At 34.2% G+C, this 27,806-nt stretch overlaps 2 protein-coding genes across 4 annotated transcripts in view; one reads left to right on the forward strand and one right to left on the reverse strand.

The window, feature by feature from the left end:
• Window positions 1–1,896: 1,896 nt before the first annotated feature.
• Window positions 1,897–27,806, reverse strand: part of LOC111601122 (rap guanine nucleotide exchange factor 4) — a 63,692-nt gene continuing 37,782 nt past the window's right edge. Inside the window, exons 1-17 of one of the 3 annotated variants that reach the window (XM_023317775.2) lie at window positions 27,346–27,430; window positions 23,244–23,390; window positions 14,614–14,665; window positions 13,595–13,689; window positions 12,510–12,596; window positions 12,300–12,441; window positions 12,009–12,201; window positions 11,509–11,654; window positions 10,386–10,530; window positions 8,363–8,539; window positions 8,014–8,175; window positions 5,517–5,878; window positions 5,179–5,432; window positions 4,942–5,112; window positions 3,873–4,006; window positions 3,458–3,807; window positions 1,897–2,720 (exon numbers count right to left, since the gene is read on the reverse strand). In XM_023317775.2, coding sequence (XP_023173543.2) covers window positions 2,590–2,720; window positions 3,458–3,807; window positions 3,873–4,006; window positions 4,942–5,112; window positions 5,179–5,432; window positions 5,517–5,878; window positions 8,014–8,175; window positions 8,363–8,539; window positions 10,386–10,530; window positions 11,509–11,654; window positions 12,009–12,201; window positions 12,300–12,441; window positions 12,510–12,596; window positions 13,595–13,689; window positions 14,614–14,665; window positions 23,244–23,390; window positions 27,346–27,405 — 2,808 coding nt within the window. In that variant the 5' untranslated portion in view covers window positions 27,406–27,430 and the 3' untranslated portion in view covers window positions 1,897–2,589. Of the gene's footprint in view, window positions 2,721–3,457; window positions 3,808–3,872; window positions 4,007–4,941; window positions 5,113–5,178; window positions 5,433–5,516; window positions 5,879–8,013; window positions 8,176–8,362; window positions 8,540–10,385; window positions 10,531–11,508; window positions 11,655–12,008; window positions 12,202–12,299; window positions 12,442–12,509; window positions 12,597–13,594; window positions 13,690–14,613; window positions 14,666–14,829; window positions 15,266–23,243; window positions 23,391–27,345; window positions 27,431–27,806 lie in introns of those variants that run through there. The other 2 variants (XM_023317618.2, XM_023317698.2) reach the window with 2 other exon arrangements.
• LOC111601628 overlaps window positions 25,875–27,806 on the forward strand; it is a 60,108-nt gene continuing 58,176 nt past the window's right edge. Inside the window, exon 1 of the transcript XR_002751571.2 lies at window positions 25,875–25,932. The gene's annotated coding sequence lies outside the window, so the exon portion shown is untranslated. The remainder of the gene's footprint in view (window positions 25,933–27,806) is intronic.

Raw genomic sequence — 27,806 nt, forward strand, 5'->3', positions numbered from 1 at the left:
AATTGTCACGATTGTATTTGTTTAGTTTTTTTTTTGTTTAAACATTGATTTGAACATTTAGTTAGATTGTTTTTGAACATTTACTAAGTTTATTTTTCTGTTGCTCTTACCGATTTATAGCTATTGTTTGCGTATGGCTTAACGGAGGTATATACGTATAGCTATAGCTGGGGTCTTTCATACAAATTTATGCAAAGTTCTTGACAAAAAACTAAAACAGGAGAAAATCTGTATTAAATATAAATAAAAGTCGTAGAGATTCTTTTAAGATTGTCAAATCGAATCACAAGTTAAAATTTGAAATTTTTTTCTGCTTTGTTTTATAGTGTATAGTATATAGTATATGTTGGTATATTAATAATATTTTCTTTTATATTTTCAAGATTGCTCCTAACATAGAAATGCTATAAAATATATGTATATATAGCTGTATATCTAAATATTTGACACAAAAAGGAAACGGTTCTTAGGCTAATTTTTATGGGCATTTAATGGTAATATATATATACGCTATATAAACCCGTTCCATTTTAGACAATGCCTTGGTCTACAATCTACAATTGTAACATTTACACTACATATATGAAGAAGGTATTTCTTTTTTTTTTTTCTGGGAAATTTTACAGTTGTCTATATATCAATGGACGATGGCAACAGAATTTTCCCCAAGGTAGATAAAGTAATTAAAGGCTTAAATTTGTTTTTCGTTTTCATTTCTCTTCTAAAAAATTGGTGTTCTTTGCGTTGTTTTGTAAATCAATTAAATAATATATTAATTATATATATTTATATATATGTTTGTCATATATATGAAAAGTTTCATTCAAAAAATTCGTACAACTTTTTATATATTTTTGTTGCTGCTGTTTTTTGTTGTAGGGAAACCTCTGAAATCGTGTCTTTCGTGTGTTTTATTGTGCATAAGTCAAGAATTATACGATAGTTAAATGTGTAGTTAAAATAAAGTTTAGATATATATTTATATATATACACATATATGTATATCTGCTAAGTGTCATGGTCGTTTAGGGCATAAAGATGTAGCCTACATAGTGGTTCTTGTCTAAGTGGTATATCGTTGTTTGAGAGACCTTCTTGGGAGAGGAGTTGGGTTTATTTCGATACACTAAAAAACTACATTTTGGCTTGCTAATGTTTAATATAAGATTCTATCAAGTGCTCTCTGTATTGAGACACCTTTATTTTCGAAGAACTTTTCTTTGGGTTCTCGTTAAAGTAATTCCTAATTTATGTACACGCAAATGAAGCCTTTTTTTTTTACACATTCTACAACTAATAAGGTCCCTCTCCAGTGTTTTTTGTTATGCTTAAACTAAGCATAATTAATATGTATATTTTTTTAAATTAAAAAAGGTAATACACATTTTTTAATTAAAAATATATTCCTTTTTTGTTTTAAAACAATATAATTTTTTTAATTAAAAAAATATAAATTTTATAAATTAAAGAAATATATTTTTTTTAAATAAAAAAAGATACAAAATTATTTAAATTAAAAATAAATAACACATTTATTTATTTCGAATTTAAAAACCATGTTTAATATTTTCAATTTAAAAGTTAGAAATATATATATATTTCCTAAATAAAAAATGTATAAATTTTTAAAATTAAAAAAAATATATATGTAATTTTTTTTAAATAAAAAAATTTTATTTTTTTTACAAAATAAAACAACTGAAAATTAATTAAAATGATTTATTTATGTAATATATTTATGAATGCATAAATTAAAATTATATAAAATGGTTAAAACAAAATTTAAATAAACGACTTAGCATCTATTTAACTTATTTATATTAATAACTAGACTCAACTAGATTTGATTATATATATATATATATTATTATTTTTTGTATCTTGCCAATTATTTTTATTTAATTTTTTAAATTAAAAAAAATAGATTCCATTCGTATTTTTTGGGTTAGCTGCATAGCCTTGACTGAATATATATATATATTTAAATGGATTTTTCAGTAGGAAATAGATTTAGTACAATTTGTTTCACTTTTTCATTTTGTTGTTGTTGTTGTTGCTGTTGCTTTCTCTAAATTTTTAGTATCACACACGCCCATTTGTTTTGTTTGCAATTTCCATTTGGGTCTCCAATTCCCAAAACCAAAAGCTAAATGTTTTTTTTGTACTAAAGCAAAAAGTTGTTCCTTTTTTTGTGTTTTTTTCAGTTCATTTAGAAATTGAGATAGTTGTTTTTGTTTTTGTTTAGCCAAGCTTACATAAATATTACTTAGTTGCTGTCTAACATGAATAAAAGTTAATTTTGTTGTTCAGTTTATTAGAATATAAATTTTGTTTTCGTTTTTGATTTTTTTTGGGGGGTTTTTGGCGCTTAGTTTAGATGCACTGGTTGGTCGCTAGCGGGGCAGCAGCTAAAAATCAACTCAGCTAAGCTCATAACTGTGCAGTTAATTGCAGTTTATACTCATCATTAATATATGTATATTCTTCATAATTATTCATAAATTTAAAAGTTTCTGTTGTAGACACTAATTACGCGCTAATACTAGTTGGGACTATGCAACGACTTGATGTTTACGTTTACGTTAATATTTAATTTAGCTTCCTGGTGGGCTCCACCTTCTGTGACATGGCGGTCAACACCCGCTGATTGTCAATCACACGAAAACTGCTAATGTATGAGCGCACCTCGCCCTCGCTCTTGGGTGAAGGCGGTTCCAGGCCTGAAAACGAACATTTAATTAAATGAGTATTTCATAAAGAATGTTATCAACGAAAATAACTGAAGCACTTAGATATATTAAGAGTTATATATAGAAATGTAATTAGTTAAATGATAAATGTTTTGATTGATTCATTGATTCGGTTGTAATGTGTCAATCAAAATAAATTTAATTTGTATTGAATTTTTACAAAATTTATTTTTTGTTGTGTCTGGAGTATTGGGAAAAAACGTTGAATCAAGTTTATAATATCTGACAGGGTTATTTTGAAGGTCCAAAATATTTATACTCATGTTAAAAAGTAAATTTGGTAAAACACTAAATTTCCGATACTTTTTGAACATATAATATATATAAATAGGTTTTATATATATAATTATAAAAATAAATTATTTTCTGATCAGTTTTCAGTATATTCAGTAAAATATGAATAGATATTTAAGCCCAGCTGGAGTTTTTAATTGTTTTTTTATAAGAAGAAAAATAAGACGTAATTTGATACTGACTTTTGGCCATGCCTAAATTTTCAGGGCCTACAAAGTAGCAAAGTTCTAGCTTTAAGTATCAAGCATTAAGGTTTCACAAAGCCAGATTGTTTGACATTGTTATAAGAGCATAAATGCTTCGAGTTAAAGACTTGATTACAGCAATTCTTCTTAAAGGCTGTTACAGCGCTTTTCTTATGCTAAAGTTCAAGCCCAATTATTGTTATAGCCTTAAATGCTAAGCCAACTTACCTAAACTGCGTGAGCGACAGAAGCGTATGGTGCGCATGGTTTGGGCCATCATGTGCATTTTCTCAAAGTTGACGAGGCCATCGAGACTCGTCTTGTTGCCCTCGTGGGCGAAGGTCATGTCCTTGAGCAGCAGCGGCATAAACGGAATCAGCGGCGGTTGCAGCTTGCCAACGAACACACGATAAGCGCGATGATTGCGACTGGGATCGATCAGAGCTTCGAATTCCTGAAAGATTTTACGAAATTTCGACGGTATCTTCTCCCAGGTCTGATGCAGACGTGTTACGGCCATATTCGACAAGCCCATGACAATGGCAAAGAAGGCATTCAGATTCTGGTATTCCTTGCAGCTGTGAAGTAGCGAAATCTGTTGTCAGCACAACTTTACAGCTTAGTTTGATTATTTCATACTTACTAAGCGGCTAGCTTGATGAATTTGCGAACGAGACCCACGCGTTTGCTCAGGCTGGGCGTCGAGACGAGCTCGGTGACAATCCAATATTGCACCTCATTGAAGCGCCTCAAAAACACATCCAAATTGGCCGTAATCTGTGCAGAGAGAGAGGGAGAGTGATTTCCCATTAGTATTAAACTTGTGCCAAATCACATTTGTGGCTAGCTTTAACTGCCTGAGAGTCCTTGAAAGTTCAGCGCGACAACTCGTGCCAAAACTCAATTTGCAGCTACATGACAAATGCCAGACTTGTAAATAGTTGACGGCAAACTTGATGTTGCCCGTAAGTATAGCCCCCGCAGGCCTGAGCAGGAACGAGCCGTGGCTTCTACCTGCTCTTTCAGCCTAATTAGCCAAAAGGCTTTTAAAACTTGTGCCAAACAATGCAAGCAGCCTGCCAGAGGCAGTGTCAAATGTTTTGCTTTCTCTCCCCCTCTCTCTCTATTCCACTCTGCTTTTTCCTACTTTTCGCTTTTGTGTGCGCCTACACATGCAGCAAAATGTGCTACTTATGTGACCTACATGTCGTATACTTTATAAGCATGTTTCGTATGGAATAGCTGTATTTTTTTATACGTTTTGATAAAAGTTTGTTAGACTATATATGTGTATATATATTTCTAAAATATATTTAGAAAATCTAGACATTTTCTCTTAATTAAAAATATTTTTATAGTTTAAAATATGTTTTGCTTAAGTAAAAGAAAATATCTAGAATTTCTATAATTTTTGTTGATTTTTTTTTAAAACTTTTGCATTAACTTTTTGAAGCTCTTAAAATCAAATTATTATGCGTGTCCTGGGTCTCATAGAATTATAACAAATATATATTATATATATTAATATATTATATATATAACTTGGGCAAATGAAATAATATTCGGCAATTAATTCCCCATTTAAATATATAAATAATTTATATAAAAAAATATTTAACATATAAATATTCAACTCTAGTATGAACTCAACTGAATATAAAAAATTCAAATAATATATATAAATAAATATATAGAGTTTTCTTTAAGTGTACCTTGCCAAAGTGATGCCTGCCGAATGTGTGATAGAGCAGCTCGTACTCATGCACAGCCCAAAACAAATCCCATTCAAAGATGGTGATGTGATAGGCCAGCTCTTTGGTGCTCAAGATTTCCAAATCAATGTCAACACCCTCGGTGGGGCATTCCTGTTCCGGCAACGGTGTCTGTGCCCAGAGTAAATAATTGTCAAAGTCAGCTTGAAAATGGGCAATGCAATGCTGTGAACTCACCAAAGCATCCAGATGATCCTTGACTGAGACAAACAAGCGGCCATTGAGCGTCAGGCCCGTGGGTATGCTAACATCGTTATCTTTGAATACGGCCCGTTCGCCATTCGATTTCACCTCAACGAGACACAGGTCGTCGGGGCCACGATTCAATTGCAGCTTGTCGGCGGCGCAGGCTTTTATTAGCTCGGCGGTGGTGTGCATGGGAAAGCGCAGGGTGCAATAGGTGTGGTCCGCACAGTACACACGGAAAATAACTGAAAGCGAGTGGTTGGAGTGAGGAGTGGTTGGATGGCATCATTTGGTGTACTCGATTTGCATTGCAAAAGCAGCGCACTTACTGTCATCGTCCGGCCGGATGACCGTCTTTGAGGGCGTTGCATTGCCGCTAAATAGACAAATTGGCTGGCCATTTGTTGGCAGCTTCCACTTTTGGCCCGCATTCTGGTTGCGATCCTCCTGATAGCGGGCCATTTGTGTTAGTACATTATGGATTATGCTTGTCTCTTCATTCAAATCCGCATCGGCTTCCACCTCGGCGGCCAAATCCTCTATGAAATCGCAAACGCTTGGCTCCTCGAATGCAGCATGCCGCACTGCCATGACCCACTTCTGCATAAATTGTATGACGCGCTTCTTAAAGTTGATTATATATTCACGATCCTCCGGCGTTTGCGCCTCCTCATGGGCATCACAATGAAAGGTGCACAGTGGTTAAGGAAAAGTCAACAAGAAAACAAAAACAATTCGAAAACCTGCGTAGACTAAACATAGCAACCAACGCCTGGGCACGCACGCCACGCACAATCAATGGAAATGTGGTGGAGGGAGGGGGGTGGGAGAGGTATGTGTAGCGTTAGCCTCCTTTTTGGCTGTCCGAAAACTGGCTGCTTATTAAGCACATCACGTATTTCAATGCAGATTGAAGATTAGTTTCAAGCATCATTGAACCCCGCCCAAGTCTGATTTCCCTCTCCGCTCTCAATTGCTGCTGCTGCACTAAACATTCCCGAATTGTTGACCCAATGTCCAAGGACTCTGCTATTGTTGTGCGGTGTGTGTGTGTGTGTGGCTGGCTGAGTGTCTCTGTGTGCTTAGACCATTTTCAACTTCAGTGCGGCTTTTGTTTTCTGCATAGCAATGGAAACAAGTTTAACAGTTACTTTTGCTCCACAAAAGAAATGTAGCTCTTCGTTAGGTCTCTATTTATACACTTACTGACAGTGTTTACGTTTTCCTAAGCAATATGTAACACATAAAGTATATATGGCACAATTTAAAGCCTTTCGTTTTATGGTAAAAGGTTTTCTCTTAGCTGTTCCAAGTATTTTAGATAGATATCTTAAAAAAACATTTTTTTTCTAGAATATACTAGCTGCCTAGCTTAGTTTATAAATTTTAAATATTCAACAAAAAAGCTTAATAAATATTATGTTAATACCAAAAAATTTAAATTTGCTTTGAACTTTGAATATTCAACTAAAAAAGATAATAAGAAAAATTCAAAATTAGATTTTATTTGCTTTGAACTTTGAATATTCAACTAAAAAGTTAATAAAAAAATATTCAAAAAATTGAAAATTAGATTTTAAAATAATGATATGCTTTAAGAAAATTTAAACTACAATTTCTTCGGAATCTAGGCCAACTTTAAGTTAAGTTTGATTAAACAAAAAATATATAATTAATATTAAAACTTTTTAAATAGATTTAATATTAAAATACACTAAACATATTAATATTTAAATATGCTTAGTATTAACATATATTATATTCAAATGTTCTTCACATTTCCATTGCGTAATAAGGAAGAAAGGAAATTGAAAATACGAAATGCTAATCTGCTATACGCTAGAGTATCAACTGTGTCCTAATCCGGATCAGAGCTTCTCCTTTTAGTTATTTCTCTCTTGACATTTTCGAGTCACGAACCTGACTTCATGTTTTGCCCATATGCGTGGGCGTGGTTGTGTGTGTGTGTGTGTGGTTTGCATGCTGCCAACACTTAAACTGTCGCTGTGGATATGTTTGTTGACCTCCCCAACTGCTAGCTACTATACAGCCGAGAAGGCAACGTGACTCTACGGCCAAGTGCTTAGTTGTATGGCTCGGTGGTGTTGGTGCTGGTGGTCTGTGGGCGCAGGGTGCAGGGCGTGGCAGAGTGTTGGCATTTTTAAAGTGCTGCGCTTAAAGTGGATCAGTTTTGGGCTCAAGCTACAAGAGGGTCTTTAAAGTGGCATCGCTGGCCGGAGTCAAGTTTCGGTTAAGCTTCAGCACGTGGCGCACATGCATAAAACGAGGCTCACGAAATTCAATTAAATCTTGTGTAATTTTATAGCTTGATTTGGGGCTGTAAATCAAATCATAAAGTTTCTATTGAAAGCAATAGAATGAAATCCTATTAATACATTTATAATGTAAGCTCGGACTAAATTTTAATGTGCGCCTTTTAGGCTATTTAACGCTTAAACTGTTTGGAAATTATAAGGGAAATTGGGTTAGTTCGTATGCTGTTCTAGTCTATTTTTTTATGAGATATATATGATGAATAGAGAGATTATTTTTAGAAAGTTCCTTATACTATTCTAATGATATAGAGATTTAGAGCAGAGATCAGACGAGAGCCCAAATATTTGTTTATCATTTGTTCCATGATAAATATCTAGAACTAATACCATGTTGAAGTTAACCAAGTCTTAACTGGAAGTTCTCTAAAATATTTAAGTCCCAATCTCTAGTTAATGTGAAACTTTTCTGAGTTATTTTAAAAATTTGTAAAAAACTTTTCTGAGTAATTCTAAAAATTTGTAAAAAATGTTGTTTGTTTAAAAAGGATATTAGTTGGCCAATTCATCGACGAGCTGCACTACAGGCATAAAGACAATATGCGTGAGCAGAAAGTCATCCAGAAATGGATCCATGCCGCTGACAGACTGTCCCAAGCGCGTCTCTAGCAAATGTTCCAGCATTTTGTTTGGTGTGCCCGACATTACGGTATATCTATGAAAAACAATGTATATATATATATATATATATATATATGAAAATTCAGTCACGTTCAGCGTTGAATCGTAAATGCGCAATCAAATTGAAATGCTTTACAATTTCAATTAAAATTAACACTCAAAATAAAAAGGGGAAAGTTTTTCGTATATTCGCTTATATTGGCAATGCAATTGCCACTCACTTGAAAGCCGAATGTTGTCCACGTTGTTTGGCCACGCGCTCGAGTACTAAAACATCCTTGCCATGCTCCTGCAATCTCAATGTATTGGCCTCAACATCACGCAGAATGCGATTGAAGTGCTCCTTATCCACGCGCAGCAAATGGCAATTATTCTCCTTCAAAACGATTGTGGCAGCTCTGCAAGTGTGTATACAAAAATAATATATAAATTTACAATCAATTTGTAAATTCCATTCAAAAAGTTGAACAAAAAAATTCCACTGAAAATTTTCAATTTTTTAATTTTCCAATTTTCAATTTATAAAGTTTTAATGAATGCTGTTTTAGCATTTGTTTCATTACACTTTGTCAAACTATTCGCCGAAATTTGTTAACTTGTTTTTGCCTCTTGCCCCGAATTGCTGCCTAATTGCATTTCATGGCGTAAATTTGCCCACAATTTTCAGCTGTCGCAATTCTCGTTGACTGTGGAAAAGTCAGCGCAAATTGTATTTATCAATTGACATTCATCTTTCAATATTTATCTCTGCGGTTTCACTGGCTGCTGTAATGCCTTGTTTTTATTTTTATTTATCCATTTAATGGACATGAAATTCAGTGGAAAATAATTTACTTATCGTGTTGCAATGAATTTTAAGCGATTCATTTATTGATTTATTTCATGTTGAATTTAACAATTTAAGGCTTCTTGCTAGGCAAATATAAAAAGGAAATTTTCTGTCTTTTATGTAAGCTCAGGAGAATGACGTTTGAATTAATTATGCTTTACTTGATTTTAAACGTGATTTTTGTATTCAGGATATTTGTCAGTCTAGCATTTGCTACTTGACTACATTTACTTGCTTCTCTGAAAGGCAAATTCCAGCTAATGAGATAAGCGCAAATCATTTATTTACAGCAGCAACTGTTCTATGTTAAATACAACTTAAGCTCCTTTGTTTTTTTTTTTGTATTTATAAGCCGCTTGCTATTTTAAGCTGTTTGAGGTCATTTTATTGAAATGTCGTCTTCAAAGGGCATGCCTTTTTTATGATTATCGAAAAATATATTTACAATAGAATAATTATAATACAATAATATAATCATTTAAAAATATTAAAGAGCCTGAATTGTTTTGATTAAATCTTGCACAGTATAAGAGGCAAAGTTACTTATTCTACACTTTATCTTAAGCTACAACTATCCATAGCATTTGCCTTGAAAATGGTGCACATTTATATAAAAACGGCGAGATTTATATATCCAGCAATAAGACTAATGCAAAGCCCTTCAATTAAAACTTTAATTCACAATTATTTTAAGCATTTAAACTTGATTAAATTTATTAAAAAGCTTCTGCATTTGCTTTATGATTTTAATATAATTAATTAATTCATAAGTAAACATATAAAATGTGCTTTCTATGCACAATTTTTTGCTCTATATGTTTTAGTAAATGCTCAACAACTAATATATCTAAGCAAATATTTTGTTTCAATCTGGAATTGTTGTCTGTAAATGGCGCACAATGGCTGCTGTTATCGGGCATTGTTATCAAAGCTCTCATTGTTGTTGTAATTGCTGTTGTTGTTATCATAGCTGTGGCTGTGGCAACAAAGTGTCTAATGCTATTAGCCCGCCGCACTTGCTGGATCTATGGCCACATTGTAGGTCTTGTGCGTACATTGTCTACATACATACAAATGTATATATATATATATATATATATATATATATATATATATATATATATATATATATATATATATATATATATATATATATACGTATATAACTGTATATATCTCTGCCATTTAGTGTTGTAACTTGGTCAAAAGCGATAAAAATAAAAAAGAAGTGCCAAAAAGTAGCTAGAAACGATTTAAACAGAATTGTTAATGGTATACTGCTTGTCTAGAAAGTTTTTTTTGTGATTACGGAAAAAAAAAACCAAAGACAGTTGGCCAAAAAAAAAGGGGGAAACGAGTTTATATTTATCTTTAACTGTAAAAGGTTTTTGCAGCTGGCTGGCAGCATCACTTACCTGGGTGCGTCGTTAATCAAAGCCAATTTGCCAAAATCATCGCCAGTCTTCAGTGTGGCAACGGTGCCTTTGCCATGTATCACAACATCCACAGATCCTTTGAGTAAAATATACCAGGAGCGGCCCTCGTCGCCTTGATTGAATACTGCAATTCGTGTTGTTGACATTTTTAGTAAAGGAGACGCGTCAAAGAGGGATAAACGACACAAAAAGTGTTTCAACAACAAAGTCTTTTCTTCTCTGGTTAGATATATGTAGAAATATTTATGTATACGTTTAAAAGTAAAATAAAGACTAGGATACGTGAGCTTAATTTATTGTGACATAATTAGCTCAAGCTGTGGCAAATTCAATTTAAAAAGTTCGCCTGAATCTGAGATTTGTAGGGGTTATTCAAATATATAAAAATTAAAGCAGACGCCTTTAAAATATATTTGAAATATATTGTTGCTTAAAATAATAAAAAAATTATATAGTAATGGTTAGATGCTGAAGCTTAGATATATATATTATATATAATAAAAAATATTTTTTGGCATATTTAAAAAATTTTTTAAAATTAAAAAATTTTTTTTACAAGCCATTAAGTTTTCTACAGCTTAGGGTCTTAATAAAAACTCTTTTTAGTCTTAAAAAATGTAGCCAAGATATTAAAAATATCATTAAACAAACATTTAATATAAGCATACACATTTTTACAACATTTTTCGCAGTAAATAAATTTTATCAAAAATGTATTTGCGTACAAGAAATTCTTAAGACTTATTTACTGAATTTTCACCAAGTATTTAATGCGCACTAAAACTGACCCTAAAATGCTTTCTGAGAATTATAAAAAATCTTCAAAAGCATCTGAAATCTTGATAAACCTTTTATATCTAAGCTAACTACAGCTATCGAGCGGATCTTTTTTTATTTACGCTTCAAGTGAAGCTTAAACTCCTTGACAACAATTCAATTAAGCTCAGCTAATTATATTGTATATCAATTAGGAGTGTTTAATCTATGACAAGCGCAGAGCTAATATTTACTTAATGATATTTATTCAATTTGTCAGTTAATTAAGGCAAATGAGCTTTTAAATTAAGAACTAATTGTCCATTTCGTATGGTCTTATACTCACATATGGTGCCCGCCTGAGCGTGGGCTTCGAATACAATTATTGAGGATAGCTCGCGCTTGATGCTAGTCGATAGATGGGAGAGGGCAGCTATGTGAACAAGCTCCTCAAATACCAATTCCAGTTCCTCGGGTGTGCGCTCGTGTGAACTAAATAGATATAGAGTATATATATATATATATATATAATATATATTTGTGTGGAAATTGATTAAAACCAAATAAGCGCCACTGTGGCATGTGTCTTGTGTCTTGAATTCGACAATGCAGGCGAAGGCAAATGCAAATGCAAATATCAATCATACGCACTGTGTGCGCAGAACAACATTTGCATAAGCTTATGTCGGACTAAGTATGTGTGTGGATGTTTGTGTGTGTCTGTGTGTGTGTGTTGCAGGTAGTCAAATATTTTGGCATTTTGGCTTTAAGCTGCTGCATTTCACTCGCATACTTTCGTGCTCTACTGCTGCTGCTCTACATATAATCAATATATATTGCACTTACGGCTTGCGCAATATCATGCGCAATGTTGCATCGGGACCACGTTGAAAGAGTGCACTCAATGCCTCACGTATGTGCTCATTAGCCGCACTGAGATCGTCAGCAGCTGGTATGCCGGCTGCCGGTGCACCACCCTCCTCGTCCAAGCGAAATCGATACAGAAAGCATTTATCCTTGAACGGCTGCTCCTTGTTAACTGTGCCAGAACAATGTGTTAACCATTTTTAAATGCGTTAATTGTGTCATTAAGCTGCTGAAAGCTGTGCTCTCCCCCTTACTAGCTTCCACACTCACCATGTGTCAGTACGCCTTCTTCGAGCAGGGCCTGCCACATGCCAGCCGCTTGGGCGCGTGTGTGAACAATCGGTGCCAAGTTGACCAGCCAATCGACGAGCTCTGTGCCGGGCGCACACTTGCGTATTAACTTGCCCGAGACCTGCAGAGGCAATTGATTATGTAATAAAAATCTGGATTTTATCAAGCTAATTGGCAGACATTACTCACCTTGCGATCCTTCAAACAGCTTGAGTTATCGACCACCAATAATGTGCGCAGCGCCCAGCCCATGCGGTTCATAGCAGGACTCGGCGTCTGAAAAAACCACGTGAAAATACGTTTAACATTTTATAGAAAAATTAAAGCGTTGAATAGACTGTGCTTGATACCTGTATAAATTTATCTAGAAAAACAACAATTTGTTCTTCATATTTCTCTTGAATTTATTCCTTTATTTTTAATAATAAACTATTAATCGCAACTATTTATTAATTATAACGCTGTTAGACCACAGGCTGAGTTGGCTATTAATTTCTGAGAAATCAATATTGGAGAGAGAATCGACATATATTTATATTGAATTTATGTTAATTCTGGCTGCTTTAAAAAATATAATTTTTAAGAATTTTTTAACATTTGTTAAAACTTTCCTTCTTTTTTTTTTAATTTACATTAATTAATCAGAATTTTTAATTATGATAATTCTTTATATCTCATTGAGTCTTTCTCTTTTTTTCCTTTCCTCTTTTTCTCTCTCCTTTCCCTTCCTTTCCTTTCTTCCTTTCTCTCAATCTCTCTCTCTCTGTCTCTCTCTCTCTGTCTCTCTCTCTCTCTCTCTGTCTCTCTCTCTCTCTCTCTGTCTCTCTCTCTCTCTGTCTCTCTCTCTCTCTCTCTGTCTCTCTCTCTCTCTCTGTCTCTCTCTCTGTCTCTCTCTCAGTCTCTCTCTCTCTCTCACACACTCTCTGTCTCTGCGCTCGCTGTCTTCCCTCTCCTCTCTCTCTCTGTCTCTCTCTCTCACACACTCTCTGCCTCTACGCTCCTTCTCTTCTCTCTCTCTCTCTCTTTCTTACTTTCTCTTTGTCCTTTTTGTACAGCTTTAATTAATGATTCAATTAGTTAGCCTTCAAGTTTGTCTGAACTGATTTTTCAAGAAGCTGATGTGGCATAGGCTCAATGTCAACTAAGGTCCTGATCCATATAAACACATATTTAGGTCTGTGTGTGTCTGCCTTAGTGATTTATTGCACTTACACACGCACACCCGCGCACTCACCCACACACACACTCAGACAATTCATAGTCTGTCTGCTTACCTCGGTAATGGGCAACGCTGGATTGGGATGATCCGGACTGAGTGGGCGTTTAGTAGGTGATGTGGCAGCAGCTGGTTGTACGCCAGGACCAAAACCTATTTATAGAACAATGGAACAAGACTCGAGTTAATTAATTGGCGCGTCTCCGGCGGTATTATTTATTATATTTATTTTATTTGCTATTCAACTAATATATTTATGGCTGTTTCGTAATTGAGATTAGTCATTAAATATTAGTTATTAAAATATAGCTTAAAATGTCTTGAGATGCAAAAATGAAAATCGTGGTTCGATACAGGGTATCGTGAAGTCGATCATTTCTTTTGTAGGGCTTTCTAAGAAAGTATAGTCTTATCATTTGGTGTAACATAAAAGACTACGAATGTATATTACTATGTTACAGGGTATCTTCAGGCTTATCAGTTTTGCTTTGTACAGCCAACAAAGATCGTGAAGTGTCTGCATGAACTTCACAAGATGGAACAGTGAGTATCTGTATGAATACCAATTTTAATCAACTATAGGGTATCTTCAAGTTCATCATTCTTATGTTAAGGAAGTCTATGAAAACTGAATCAGTTTGTATATATATTTACAACAGAAGATTTAACTCATTCATATTACGAAAATGTTAACAATTCGTAGAGTATCTTCAAGTCCATCAAGTCCATAAAGTTTCATATTACGAAAATGTTAACAATTTGTAGAGTATCTTCAAGTCCATCAAGTGCTTTGTTAAGTCAAGAAAAATTGGCTTAGATCCAGCATAAAGTTTACGGCAGATAACTCTATACGCATATATTTTCTAAATTTTTCTGAATACAGGGTATGGGCAAGTCTAACACTTTTAGCCAGATCAAAGCTTAGGCTTATTACAATAAGTTTCTACTTAACTTTATTTATTTTTTTATTTTATTATTTTATTTGCAATTTAAGATTGATAAGTGGTTCAAATTGAGTGCAGGGTAACTGAAAGTCTATCAGTTTTTTGAACTTGTTTATGATTATTTACTACTTACCATTCTTTATTTTGCAATTGGTAATAATGTCATTCATCAACTCCTTATTTTTCTGCAATAACAAAAAGTTAATGAGTTAGCTATAGATTTCTGTTTGTTGTTGCTGAGTTTATTTATAGATAAAGCAATATGTGATTGTTGTGTTGTTGTTGTTGCTGTTGATGTTGTCTTTTGATTGGGGCATTACGGATTGTGGCAATTACTTATGACGCGTACATTGCTCATTTCGAACGCCGTCGTTAGTGGACGCGGCTGACGCTGCTGTGCGCGACGTCGCAGCTTGATGGCTGCGGAACTGGCGCCAGCTGCTGTTGTTGTCATTGTTATAGATACTTCTGTGGCTCTGCCAATTGTGGCTGCTCTTGCTTTGGCTTTTGCTGGCGCTGCTGCTGGTGGTGCTGCTACTGGCTCACTATCACTGTGGCGTCTATAGCTCAGCAGCATGCAGAGCGTCGCCTCATCGCTGGCCACTACTTGGCCCGAACGACGCTGGAACTGGCGCTGTTCGCGCTGCAGTTGTCGCAATTGGCTCGCTGACATCTGGCCCCGGTTTCGCTTTCACTTTAGACTCGAAGTTGTTTACTTTTTGCACATTCTTTTCACCAGATTTTTATGATTTTCTTTGCTTTTATTTATTTTTCGCGCTCTGCTCTCAGGCAGGTAATTTCTGTCAAACGTTGTCGCGCGCACTGATAAGCCAGCTGGATCGCAACTGAGGAGCGCCTTGCTCACTGCATGCCTCATTGTTTTTGTTTTTGTTTTTCATTTTGCCATTTCGCCTTATCAGCTACCGCGTGGCAGGGTTGCCAGGGCGCCAGCTATTAATAGCACGTTGGCAATTTGTCGTGACATTCGTTTGCATAAATATTACAAAGGCTGCAAGGGCAAGGCTAAGGGTGCCCGCATAGCCAGCTATTTGCTCAACTATATACTCATTAAATATGTGTATATTAACAAGGTATACTGTCTTGTTTTTGCCTATATATGTAACGGTTATTTTATATTAAATATTTATAATCTTATTCAAGACACTGAGCTGAGTCAGCTGAATCATAAAAAGAAGGAGAGCTACAGACCTAAAAAAACAAGTATATATTATGGCATATTCTCATTCCCTTTCCTAGAACCACTTAAAAATTGCTTATGGAATATCTTCACTTAAGCCGATAAAAATAGAGTTTAAGATTTGCTTTTTATATGCATTCGAATACTATAATAGCTAAAAGCAATAAACTTTGTACGTAAATTCTCCTAAAGTACGCGCAGATTATGTGCATTTTGCTTATTGAATTCCTCATATAAACATTTTTATTTCGAAGTTTTTTATAATTTTTTTAATATAAATAAAAATGGAATTTGACATTGGCTTTTTATATGCATTACTCAAAGACTGTTAGCATTAAGGATAACAGATTTGGTGTGTAGATTATACTAAAGTATACACTGATGATCTATTGATGCCTCTTAACAGTCTACCTAAAAAAATTGAGGAGATAAGTGGAGCATATCTCCATACAATATTTGAATAAAATCAGTCAGGTGCAGAGTTTAGAGTGTATACAAGTTGTGCATTTCATAGAACTCTATAGAACTGTGAAGGTAACTGAAGGGTATCTCCAAGTCCTGCTCACTAAAGATAATTTATAATTAAGCATAGATAAAAGCAAAAATATTTGAGCTTTAACTTGAGCTATTAATAGCTCGCTGGCAATTTGAAAATATTACAAAGGCTGCAAGGGCAAGGCTAAGGGTGCCCGCATAGCCAGCTTAGGGTATCTCTAAGTCGTGCACTTTATAGATAATACATAACATAAAACTTATGCAAGCTTCACTTTGTCACACAGCTTAGGGTATCTTCAAGTCGAGTCGCTCTTAACCATAATACACTCACTTGTTTTTTCTTTCTGCTGACGCTTCGACAACACTTGGCGTCCAGCTGATAACGCATTTGACGCTGGCGTTGGCGTTGGCGTTGGCGTCTACGCTAATTAAAAGTCATTTTCACTTATCGAAACGCACAGCGAGACCAATGAGTGAGTGCGACAATTGTCGTTAGATATGATGAACTCAGTGGGAAGCACTTGGCTTCGCCTTGGCGTTCGCCTTTGCCTAGCAAACAATAGCAGCTTTGATAATAATGGGCATAAAGTTGCCTGGCAATAAGTAGGTCTATTCATTTGGCTGCAGACTATGGGCAAGAGTTGAACCGGCAGCTGCTTAATGCAAGGTCAATTTGATTCAAGTCTTTGTTCATGCGTTCAAAGGAAAATAGAAAATTAATTATGGAAAATTTGAGAAAAGCGAAGCTGAAATTATTTGTAAAATTGCAAAGCGAACGGTAAGCTATTGTTGAATAGCTTTATAAGCAGTGCATCAAAATATATTTTCATAAATATTTTAATAAAGGAAAACATTTCGACAAGAATGCTTGGCAAATGCCAATTGAAAATCTACCTGAGGAATGTAAAATGCTGCAGATTTATTAATTACTTTTTTTTTTTCAAAATATATTGAAAATTCAAGAATATAAAATTAGATCTTGAGAGATTTTTATATTAATTGCTTGATTATTTAATAATATAGTAAAAGCTCTGAACATGTTGTTAAAGTTACGGTCTAAGATTTTAAGGTGCAAATATTTAAAAAAAATTTTATAATTTAAATCTTTAAATTCTAATCAAATGGCAAATCGTACTGAATATTTCACCCACTGAATGTTATCGATAACTTAAAAAACTGCTGCAATATATTTATCGAAAATAGTATCGCTCTTGTTGGGTCAGCAACTCAATGTTATCGATAACTTAAAAAACTGCTGCAATATATTTATCGAAAATAGTATCGCTCTTGTTGGGTCATGCTATGCCTGCTCGCTATTCAGCAAGTAAATGGAAACAAATATAATACAAATCTCTCAAAATGTATGCCAATTCAATTAATCTAAGTTTGCTAATATCTAAATGTAGCATGGCTAAGAAATTGCCTCAGTAATTGATATTAATTACAAAAGCCAAGTCTAGTAGAAGTGCTGTGCTGCCTTTGACAGTTAGCTCTTGGCTAAAGCAAAGCTATTTGCTGCTCATTGAACACGCTGCTGGTTGCAGCATTTGAAGGGTCGTTAAAGAGCTCGTGATTTGGCGTGGCGAATACAATTATTTCCAGTTCACACGATCCAAACACGCACAACTGGCAGGTGGCAGATGGCAAGTGGCGGGTGGCGGGTGGCGGGCGGCGGGCCGCTGTCTGCGGAAATTAGAGTCGGCATTTTGTGGCAGCGCCGCAGCTGGCAAATTGCAATTGAAATGCGATTATCAAACGATTTTAAACGTTTGCTTGCATGTTGTAACTCAATTATTTCGCATAGACTTGCATTAGGCGTGCACACACATTCAGGGGCAATCGATTAGGCCAAAATTTTTGCTTTCAATTTGGCTGATTTTATGGGCATTTCACAAGTTTCGGCCAGCCAGCCTGCCAGCCAGTTGGTAGAACAATGGCTGGCACACGTGTGGTATACGTAATGCGCAGCCCATAAATAATATAAAATGCGCAACGTTATTCGGCATGCCCCAGCTGCACGACATGCACCATTGCGTGTTGCATTGGACATGCGCCTTATTTATTTATTTCTCGCATAGACGAGCACAACTACAACTGGAGCAACTTAGAACAGGAAGCAAACACACACACGCACACACACACACGCACACACACTCATGCAGTAAATGACATAATAAACATGTAAAATGGAATCCACGAGTGCAGCAGAAAAGTATGTGAAACATTGTTTGAGTGCAGAAAGTAACATGTAATGGCATAATTATTTGGCTAATTACTGTGCACATTATATAATTACATAAATTTAATTACATGCATAATTATTACAGCACAGTTTAATGAGCTGAGTTGGGAATTTAGTAAGTGAAGTCTTGCAGGCAAGAAATGGGAAATTACTTTGAAGCCATGTAAAAAACTTAAGTAATTATTATAATTATAATTTTAAGAGTTTGAAAAGTTTTAAAAACTGACAGTTAAAAAATTATAATTAATAATAAACAAAAAGTTATAATTTTGAAAGATATTAAAAGTTGATAGTCAGCAAGAAAATTTAGTTACAAATTGATTGGTAGAAATTTTAAACTAAATAAAAAGTTATGTATGTACGACGAAAAAAGTAGTCAGTGGTCATAGTAGTAGGCTTATGTAGTAATAATATTACGTAGTAGCTGTATTAGTAGTAGTAGTAGTAGTAGTTGTATATAGTAGTAGTAGTAGTAGTAGTAAGTAGTAGCAGTAATAAATAGTAGTAAATAGTAGCTGTAGTAGTAATAGTAGTAAATAGTAGTAGTATTGAGTAGGAGCAGTAAATAGTAGTAATAACTAGTAGTAGAAAGTAGTAATATAAGTAGTTGTAATATGTAGTAAAAATAGTAGTCAGTGGTCATAGTAGTACATAGTACATAGTAGTAGTTGTATATAGTAGTAGTAGTAGTAGTAGTAGTAGTAGTAGTAGTAGTAAGTAGTAACAGTAATAAATAGTAGTAAATAGTAGCTGTAAATAGTAGTAGTAAATAGTAGCTGTAGTAGTAATAGTAGTAAATAGTAGTAGCTGTAATAGTAGTAGTAGTAGTAAATAGTAGTAGCTGTAATAGTAGTAGTAGTAAATAGTAGTAGCTGTAGTAGTAATAGTAGTAAATAGTAGTAGCTGTAATAGTAGTAGTAGTAAATAGTAGTAGCTGTAATAGTAGTAGTAGTAAATAGTAGTAGCTGTAATAGTAGTAGTAGTAAATAGTAGTAGCTGTAATAGTAGTAGTAGTAAATAGTAGTAATAAGTAGTAATAGTATATAGTAGTAGTAGAAAGTAGTAACATAAGTAGTTGTAATATGTAGTAAAAATAGTAGTCAGTGGTCGTAGTAGTTTTCTTATGTATTAATAGTAGTAGATTAATTGTAAGTAGTAGTATTAGTTATAAGTACTAATACTATGTATTAGTAAAGGTAGTAGAAGTAGTATGTAGTAGTAGTAAAAAAGTCAGTAGTAGTACTAAGTAAAAGGTAGTAGGAGTAGTATGTAGTAATAATAGGCAAAGGTAGAATTATTAGTTGGTTTAGGTAGAAGTAGTAGTAGTAGTAGAACATTGTAGTGATGGTTAAAGGTAGTAGTAGTAGTAAGTAGTAGTAAATAGTAGTAAGTAGTAGTAAATGGTAGTAAGTAGTAGTAAATAGTGTAAGTAGTAAATAGTAGTAAGTAATAGTAAATAGTAGTAAGTAGTAGTAAATAGTAGTAAGTAGTAGTAAATAGTAGTAAGTAGTAGTAATACCTATAGTATATAGCCGTAGTTATAGTAGTAGTAGTAAGTGGCAATAATAGTAGTAGATTAGATAGTCATAATAGTGATTATAGTAATAGTATTAGTATTGTAGTGCTAGTAATAGTATATTAATACCTAACTAACTGTTAAACGCTCGACTATGTCACAAGCTAACAAGAAAATTGTTAAAATACAAAAGCTACTAGATAACTTCATGTCATCTGTCAGCCTCTCATGATATTTCTATTATGAACAGACGAACGTATCGCACGGCTCTCATCTAAGGTTGAAAAGTGTGTTTAAAGTTCGTCACCTTTAGGTTGACTTTACTTACAACTTTTTTGCCATTTCTGCTGTGTAAAACAAATATTTGCGTGCAAATCAAACAATTGCCAGGCACTTGCAGGGCTCGCAAACACCGACACACACACACACACTCACACACTCTCACAGAGGCAAAGCAGTTAAGTGTGAAAATTTGCAGTGACAACTCTTCGCGTAATATATTTTCAATTTAAACTGATTTTATCGCATTTACCAGAAGCTGCAACATTTTATGGCACGCGCTGTCTGTGTGTGTGAGTGCGTGTGTCTGTGTGTGGCTTAGCTTCATTGTTGCACATTGCGTATACGTAATATATGTTTGCGCTGCGTGCTGCAGCTACTTTGTTATCTAGCATTGCCCATCAGCTAGCTGCAGTGTGGCAACTGCCGGCAATAGTGGCAAGTAGCAAGTAGCAAGTGGCAAGTGGCAAGTGACTATATACATCTCTATGGGTTAGCCACTGTTGCCCCAATTTGAGGTTACTTTTCTCATTATTTATTATACGTTTTACTTTTCTTCTCCTTCTTCTTTTTTTATAGTAACTCCAAAGGTAAATATGCATTCATTCATCTTATGTGTAAGTGTGAGTGTGAGTGTGCTTGTGTGTATGTGTGTGTTAGGGGAATTTCTGTGTGTGTGTGTGTGTGGTTTATACCTTTTGTGCGTGCTCGCTTTCAATGTGCGAGCATTGCTGCCCCCGAGGGGCAAGTTCATGGCTCTGCGGCAAGCCCTAAAAAAACCAAATCTTCTTTAAATTGCCAACTATGTGGCGTATCTATATGTATATATAACAGTATATATATATCGTGTGTATATATATGAAGCATTTGGCATTTGGTGATTGGAATTGAAAAGTTTTGTTTGAAAAGAAATGTCTTTGGCTTTCATTTCGGTTAGGGCCTAATGCAAATATAATGGTTTCTGATTGTTCAAGATTAGATTAGAGTGGACCCAAAAAGTTGCAATTCAATACTGGCAATACGTATGCAATTCAATTAACTCTAGCAATACACTTAGGCACCATCTGTCAATGAACTTACGTTTACCATTTGCGTCTCTAATTAATTAGGCGCATTAGAGTCTGTTGCGCATGATTATTATTAATTAACGTTCATGAATAATGCAATCGATTAGCCAGTCCGAAAGACTTTAATTCAATTTTGGTAATTGCTTCCATAACGCAAAATACAATAAGAAACTAACGGCCATTGGGTCCACTTTAATGTTTCGGCATATGTTGATATCCTGCGCTGCTGCTGCTGCTCTTGTGGGCGGGTTATGCCCATCGTTAATTGTTAACTGAAATTTTAATTAAATATTTTGACAATGACGCAAATACCGCAAATGCTTTTTGGCTCCGTCAAGAAGACATGAAGCCTCAACGACAAATATTTAGCACACAGCTGCCTATTACCAGGACTTGACTTGTGTCTATATGAGTGTGTGTGTGTGGTTGTGGGTGAACGTATAGGTGTAGGTGTGTGGGTGCTGCTTTTAATGAGCGCTCAGTAAACACTTAAGACGAGGTCTCAAAATGACGCCTTTCAATTTAATAAACAAAATGACATTGCCTGAAAAGTGGGCTTGACTTATAGGGAGGGCTTAAACTTATCAAATGAAATAATAAGAAAGGGTGCGAGGAAGTGAGAGGGGAAGCAGGAGAGAGGGAGAAATGAAGGGTGAGTGGGAATAAGAGTGATATGTCGGAAGATGAAGAGAGATGAAGAGAGGAGGGTGGGAAAAATAAATAAATAAAAGTAATAGTTAGATAAAGAGAGACACAGAGAAAGGAAGAGCGAGGGAGAAAGAGAGAAAGCGATATATAGCTATTGAAAGAGAGATAGAGAAGGAGATAGAGGAATATATATAGAGGGAGAGATAGCGAGGAAGGTGGAGTGATAGTTAGGAAGCCAGAGAGAGTTATAAGAGAGAAAGGAGCAAGAGAGAGAAGAGGGATGAGAGAGATGGAGGAAGAAGAGGGAAATAGAGAGATAGGTATAGAGAGCGAGAGAGACAGGTATAGAGAGAGGGGGGAGGGGGAGAGAGAGACAGAGACAGGTATAGAGTTAGATGTAAGTACAGATATAGACAGACAGACGTGGAGAGAGAGAAAGAAAGGGAAGAAAGTCAACACGGAGACACCTCTAATAGGCTGGGCATATACCTAGGCTATAAGTCTATATTACTTTGTGGATTCTTGCTGTGAAGCTGAGGAAGATATAGCTTTTGCAAGGAACTATATAGTATATAGATTATCATTATATATCATTTTGGACTTTGCAGTTTGCAGATGTGAAATTAATTTCCATAAAAATGAATTTGCAGTCATGACCAGATATATTTATATATACTTATCTATCTATATACATCTATATATATCTATCTATATTTATCTATATATATATACTCATATCTATGATTAGGTAAATCTAAGACGCTACGATTTCCCGTGTTGCACAAAAATAGCTTTTTCTATTTTGTTTAAGTTTATCTCGCAGATATTTGTTTGTTTTCCAATTTATCTGAATGTCTTAACATTATTTGATAAATTAAACAAAGCAAATCTATTTTTCGTTTCATCATTTCCAGCTACTAATTTGTTAATTTAAGCCTGATTTATTACTTGTTTCAGACAATGAATTATTGCTTTGAATAGATGATTAAAACAAAACTTGAAGCAACTTTTTTAAATATTATGCAACATTGTCGAGTTGCTCGTGGCGCGTAGCTTATCTCTATCAATGAGTTGCCATAACTTGCCCCAAAGTTTGCTTTTCTTATTGCATAACACTCAGTTTAATTAATCAACATTTGATAATTTCTGAATTCGCTTTAAATCGCAATTTTCTTGCCCCTCAACGCATGCAAAGTTTTAAGTCCTTTTAACGACATTTTAAGCCCGTGTCATTGCGCAATTCACTTTGAGTTGTAGTGTAATGAATACATATATATATCTATCTATATAGTGTATTTGTGTGCTCTGCTTTGCTTACCTCCCAGATGAGTCGAAAATCCTGCTGTTCGACGCGTAGCAGCTCGCAGGTTGTCTTCGTCACGACGGTGCTGTCCCTTGGCAGGTCGTGTAGTATTGATTCGCCAAATGTGGCGCCCACGCCAAGATTACACAAAGTGACGGAGCTCTGCAATGAGGGGAGAAACGCGTAAAAAGGACGTAAGAAATTGGGTATCCGTGTGTTAAAGAACTAGCCGAAGGCTACAGGCTAAAAGCTGCTCAAGTTTAGTTGCAGCTGTAGATTAAACCATTTCAGTTAAGCACAGTTGGCTCTAAACCAGCTATGTTGACATTGCACAGTGTACACATACTTTGTTCCCATCTCTTTTTCTCTGTTTGCTAATTGCTCAATGTGCCACAATTTGTGTCAATGCTGCAATCTTGTGGCAGATTGTTAACAAAACATTTGCTTACCCCAGCTGTAATCGCTTCATTGCACTCAAGTTTCAGCAATAAAATCTGCAACGGAAGCTGGCAACTTCTGTCAACCGGATATGTTGTGACAGAGCCTCCTCTCGGCATAGACCCAAAAAATGCAATTTCATTGACAAACGTGCAACTCCCCGCCCCTCGCCCAATTGCCACTCACAAAGGGCTCAGAACTAAGCGCCGTCTAACCGCAACATTGAAATGTCATTCCATTTGCCAAGGCAGCAAGTTTTCTGCATAGCTGAGTTTGTCTATGCCCAGCGATTAGAGTCGAGCTGGGGTAGTTGGGGCTATTATATTTATTTTTTTTTGTTTTTAAATTTTAAGGAATTAAGCATGTATTTTATATAGATTTAAATTGGTTTTTCGATTCTTGAAGAAAGTTTTTGTGTTAGTAAATTTGGGAGTCTAGAAGTAAAAACTTTGTGGCAGATAAATTTAGTTAGTTGGAATAAGTTGAAATAGAATTTCTATGACCAATTTATGTTTTTTTTTTTGTTAATTTATTTGGTCATTAAATTCTATCCATAAATATAATATAACTTTTTTAGAAATTCATTTTCATTGCTTCCGATATGATAATTCGTACATTTCCATATCAATTCACTTATATTTTAAAAACACTCAAAGAGTAGTTGAAAAGCTCTTGCCACATTAATGTTTTATAAAATATTTGTATATTATTTAATCTATTAACTAATCTTAAAAGCGATTAGATTAGTTATGTATGTGCATAGACTAGACTTTATTATCTATATAGCAGTGTCTGGTGGCATAGGAAAGTAAAAAATGTATGAATCATAGAAAGTCTAGCTAAAAAAATGATATAATTTATTTAATTATATATATATATATATATACTATATCATGGTTAACTGAACAAACATGACTTTTCCTAATCAAATTTCTGTATATCCAAAGTTGCCAAAAATTCCCCTATTCAAATTCATAAAGCAAAAGCAATAAAACATATTTTTAGGGTATTCCCGCATCAGTCACTGCTGTTTAGTAAATTTTCTCTAAATTGTTGCTAAGTTTGCATCTGTGGTTGCTGCTGTTTGTGCTCGCTGTTTGTTTTAGCGTTTTCCCAGAAGACAACTTCTTGGCATTGCCCGAGGGCCCAGCCTCATTTCAGTGGGCTTAAGTTAGGCTCTGAGACGAAAGATGGGAGTTGAGTGCGGCCAGAGCTCGAAAGCTGAGGCACTGCGCGCTTGGTCTGAGGCAGCGCATATAATTGGCTTAACAAGACTTACACACGACCGCAAAATTGTTAAACTCGCATTAGTCAAAGAGGTGTGTGTGTGTGTGTGTGTTTGTTGGTGTTTGTGTTTTTGTTCGAGTTGTGCTTGAGTTTTCTTTACAGTTATAGCACATGCAGTGGGTTTTTTGTTTGTGCCACAACAGCATCAAAGACGCAAGATCCGCTATAAAGCATAATTTAATTATTTCTTTGCTGTGTAATTACGATTGTTGTTGGTTGGTCAAATTGCTGACTGGAATATTGTTGGCGACCCATTTTGAAAATTTCATTTACTTCGACTTGATTTATGGCGACTTTTGTTTTTGACAAGTCAAAAGTATTTTCCGCTTTTGTGCGCTTTGTCGGCGCTATAAACGCGATAAATTATTTGATTGCTTTCTAATTGTTGTTGCCGCAAGATTTGTTTTTTTTTTTTTTTGATTTTTATTTTTTTTGTGGGCAAGCAGAGATACATTTTAGATAAAACAGAGAACCATGAATCGTTTATAAAATCAACCCACACACATACAAATCTGAATCGCAGCATAAACAACATAAAGTTCGTCTATTTTACTGTGAAATCAATTTAATTGCGAATTTTAATCGTTCAAAGAACTCAAAGAGCTGGCTACATTAATATTTGTTTATCGCAGCGCAAAGAAAGTGGATTTTATTGAAATAGTCTGTTGAACGTACAAATGAGCTCAATAATAATTATTTTTATGCTTTTAAGCTGTTTGCCAAAGGTTCTATTGATTTTTTATACAATTTTAATTTTTTTTTTTTTTTGTTATTGATTTAATTTGTATTTTTGTTTTAAGTTGCGTGCTTAATGAAGAGCTTATTAAAATACTTTGAGGTTTTTTTAATTTAAATATTTAAATTTGCTTTTCTTACAGAAAAATTTAAAAATCCAAGTTTATCTATAGCGCTTGGCCATGCATCAGAAAAAGGAAGAATTTGGAAGATAAAATACGAATTTGAATTAAGAAAAATTATGGTAAGTAAATAATTCTTCTTATTATTATTTTACAATGAACAATTTCTGGGTAGTCTTCAGCTATTAATTATTTAAGAATTTGTACTATATATTTTTTTTAATTATTATTTTTAAAATCAACTTTATACTTTCGTTTTTTGTAAGACTAAAATAAAATTATTAAAAAATTAAATATTTAATTTTAATATTTATTCAATCATTTCGTAAGCTTATTCATTTTATACAGTTCTTCAAGATCAAAATTGAATTAAAGTTAATCAAACTACCCTCGTTTATCTTAAACTCATTTAAATTCAGAGCAACTGTTGATTAATCAACTCTTTTGTTTCATTCTCTCTTGTTTTCGATTCTATATCTAATGCTGCCAATTTTCACTTGCGTCTCTTTCAACACAATTTTCCGGCGGAAAAGTCTTGCAGCTTTGGATTTCGGTTGCATTGCATAAATGCGATTTATAGTTGAGGCGGGCTTATTGAGCCGAACTGCTTCAATTTCCATTTGTTGCTTTGTTATGTTTCGGCTAGGATGGAGTCTATTGTATGAAATTTAATTGAAAGTGCTTAGAAAGTGTTTAACATAAGCTCTGAGCTTTGAATAGATTTTACTTTGTATAGTGAGTAAATTTGAATAAAACAAGGATTTTTTTAATATTTCATAAATCATTTTGCATGAATAAAGTTTGGAATAGGCAGAATGTTAATAAGCTTACTTTTTATATACTGTTTTCTTTTTTTATATATTTATATATATTTTATAAATCTTAAATAAATAAGATTATAAATGATAATTAATATTATGTATTAAATGTATATTATTATATATTAAATATATTTCTTTTTTATATTTACTTTATTTTTATTTTTTATTTTAGAACTAAGTCAAATTTTACGATTCACTCTATAACTATCAATAGCTACTGCTTTAAATCAATTCATTGACTTTATTACGCTTATGTGTAGCTATTATTTACAAAAATGTAGTCACGCTGCTTGCCTCTTCTGTAACAAAAAAAACCGAAAGCTTCTCCTTGAAATTCCTCCTAAACTTTGTAACGAAAGCAAAAGATTTATTACATTTGATTGTCTGTTTCCATTTTCCACACACATACACAGTGAGAAAAAGCGCTGACAAATGGAATCCTTTTGTGCATAGATAAATACTTTAGCTTGCAAAAAAGATGCCATGACATATGCAAAGAATGATGATGTCACCATCGACTATCCACAGCAGACGCAACATTGAACCATTGAACCATTGAGCACAAAGCTATCAAGCAAAGACACTTATTTGTATCGCACATCGGACTATATCTAGTCTATAGGTTTAACTGAAATGTGGGCACGTACATTTTACATATTTCTTTCTTTCGCTCTCTCTCTGTTTGATTCACATAAATGCAATGCAATGTTTTACCTTTGCATAATGTCGCGTTGATTGCTCCACATTATACGTACAACTGCGACGAAATAACATTTTCTTTTTAGCTTTCTTTTAGCTATAAAATATATATATAGGTTTTTTATGTCTTTTTTATATATGTGTGTGAGTTGTTATTATTTAAATTTTGCAACAATTTTTTCGCTGGTTTTTGTGTCACATGCTGTAATAAATTTGTTAACAAAAAAACTATTGGCATGCAAATGTTTTTTACTGTCGCTGCTGTTGTTGCTTGTTTTTCGGTATTTGTGAATGAAAATTTGCAAAACGTGTGTGGCGCACAGCTTATGGCATAGTATATATATATATATATTGACATTTTTAGGCTAGTATTTCTAAAGCGTGCCAACAGCAACGACGAAGGCGATAACAACATTTGCATGCGGCAAACACACATACGACTCATGTAATATCAATTATTACGAATTCTTTTTGGT

The sequence above is a fragment of the Drosophila hydei genome, unplaced genomic scaffold (genome assembly GCF_003285905.1).
Source record: "Drosophila hydei strain 15085-1641.00,03,60 unplaced genomic scaffold, DhydRS2 tig00008122-arrow-pilon, whole genome shotgun sequence".
Classification (NCBI taxonomy): domain Eukaryota; kingdom Metazoa; phylum Arthropoda; class Insecta; order Diptera; family Drosophilidae; genus Drosophila; species Drosophila hydei.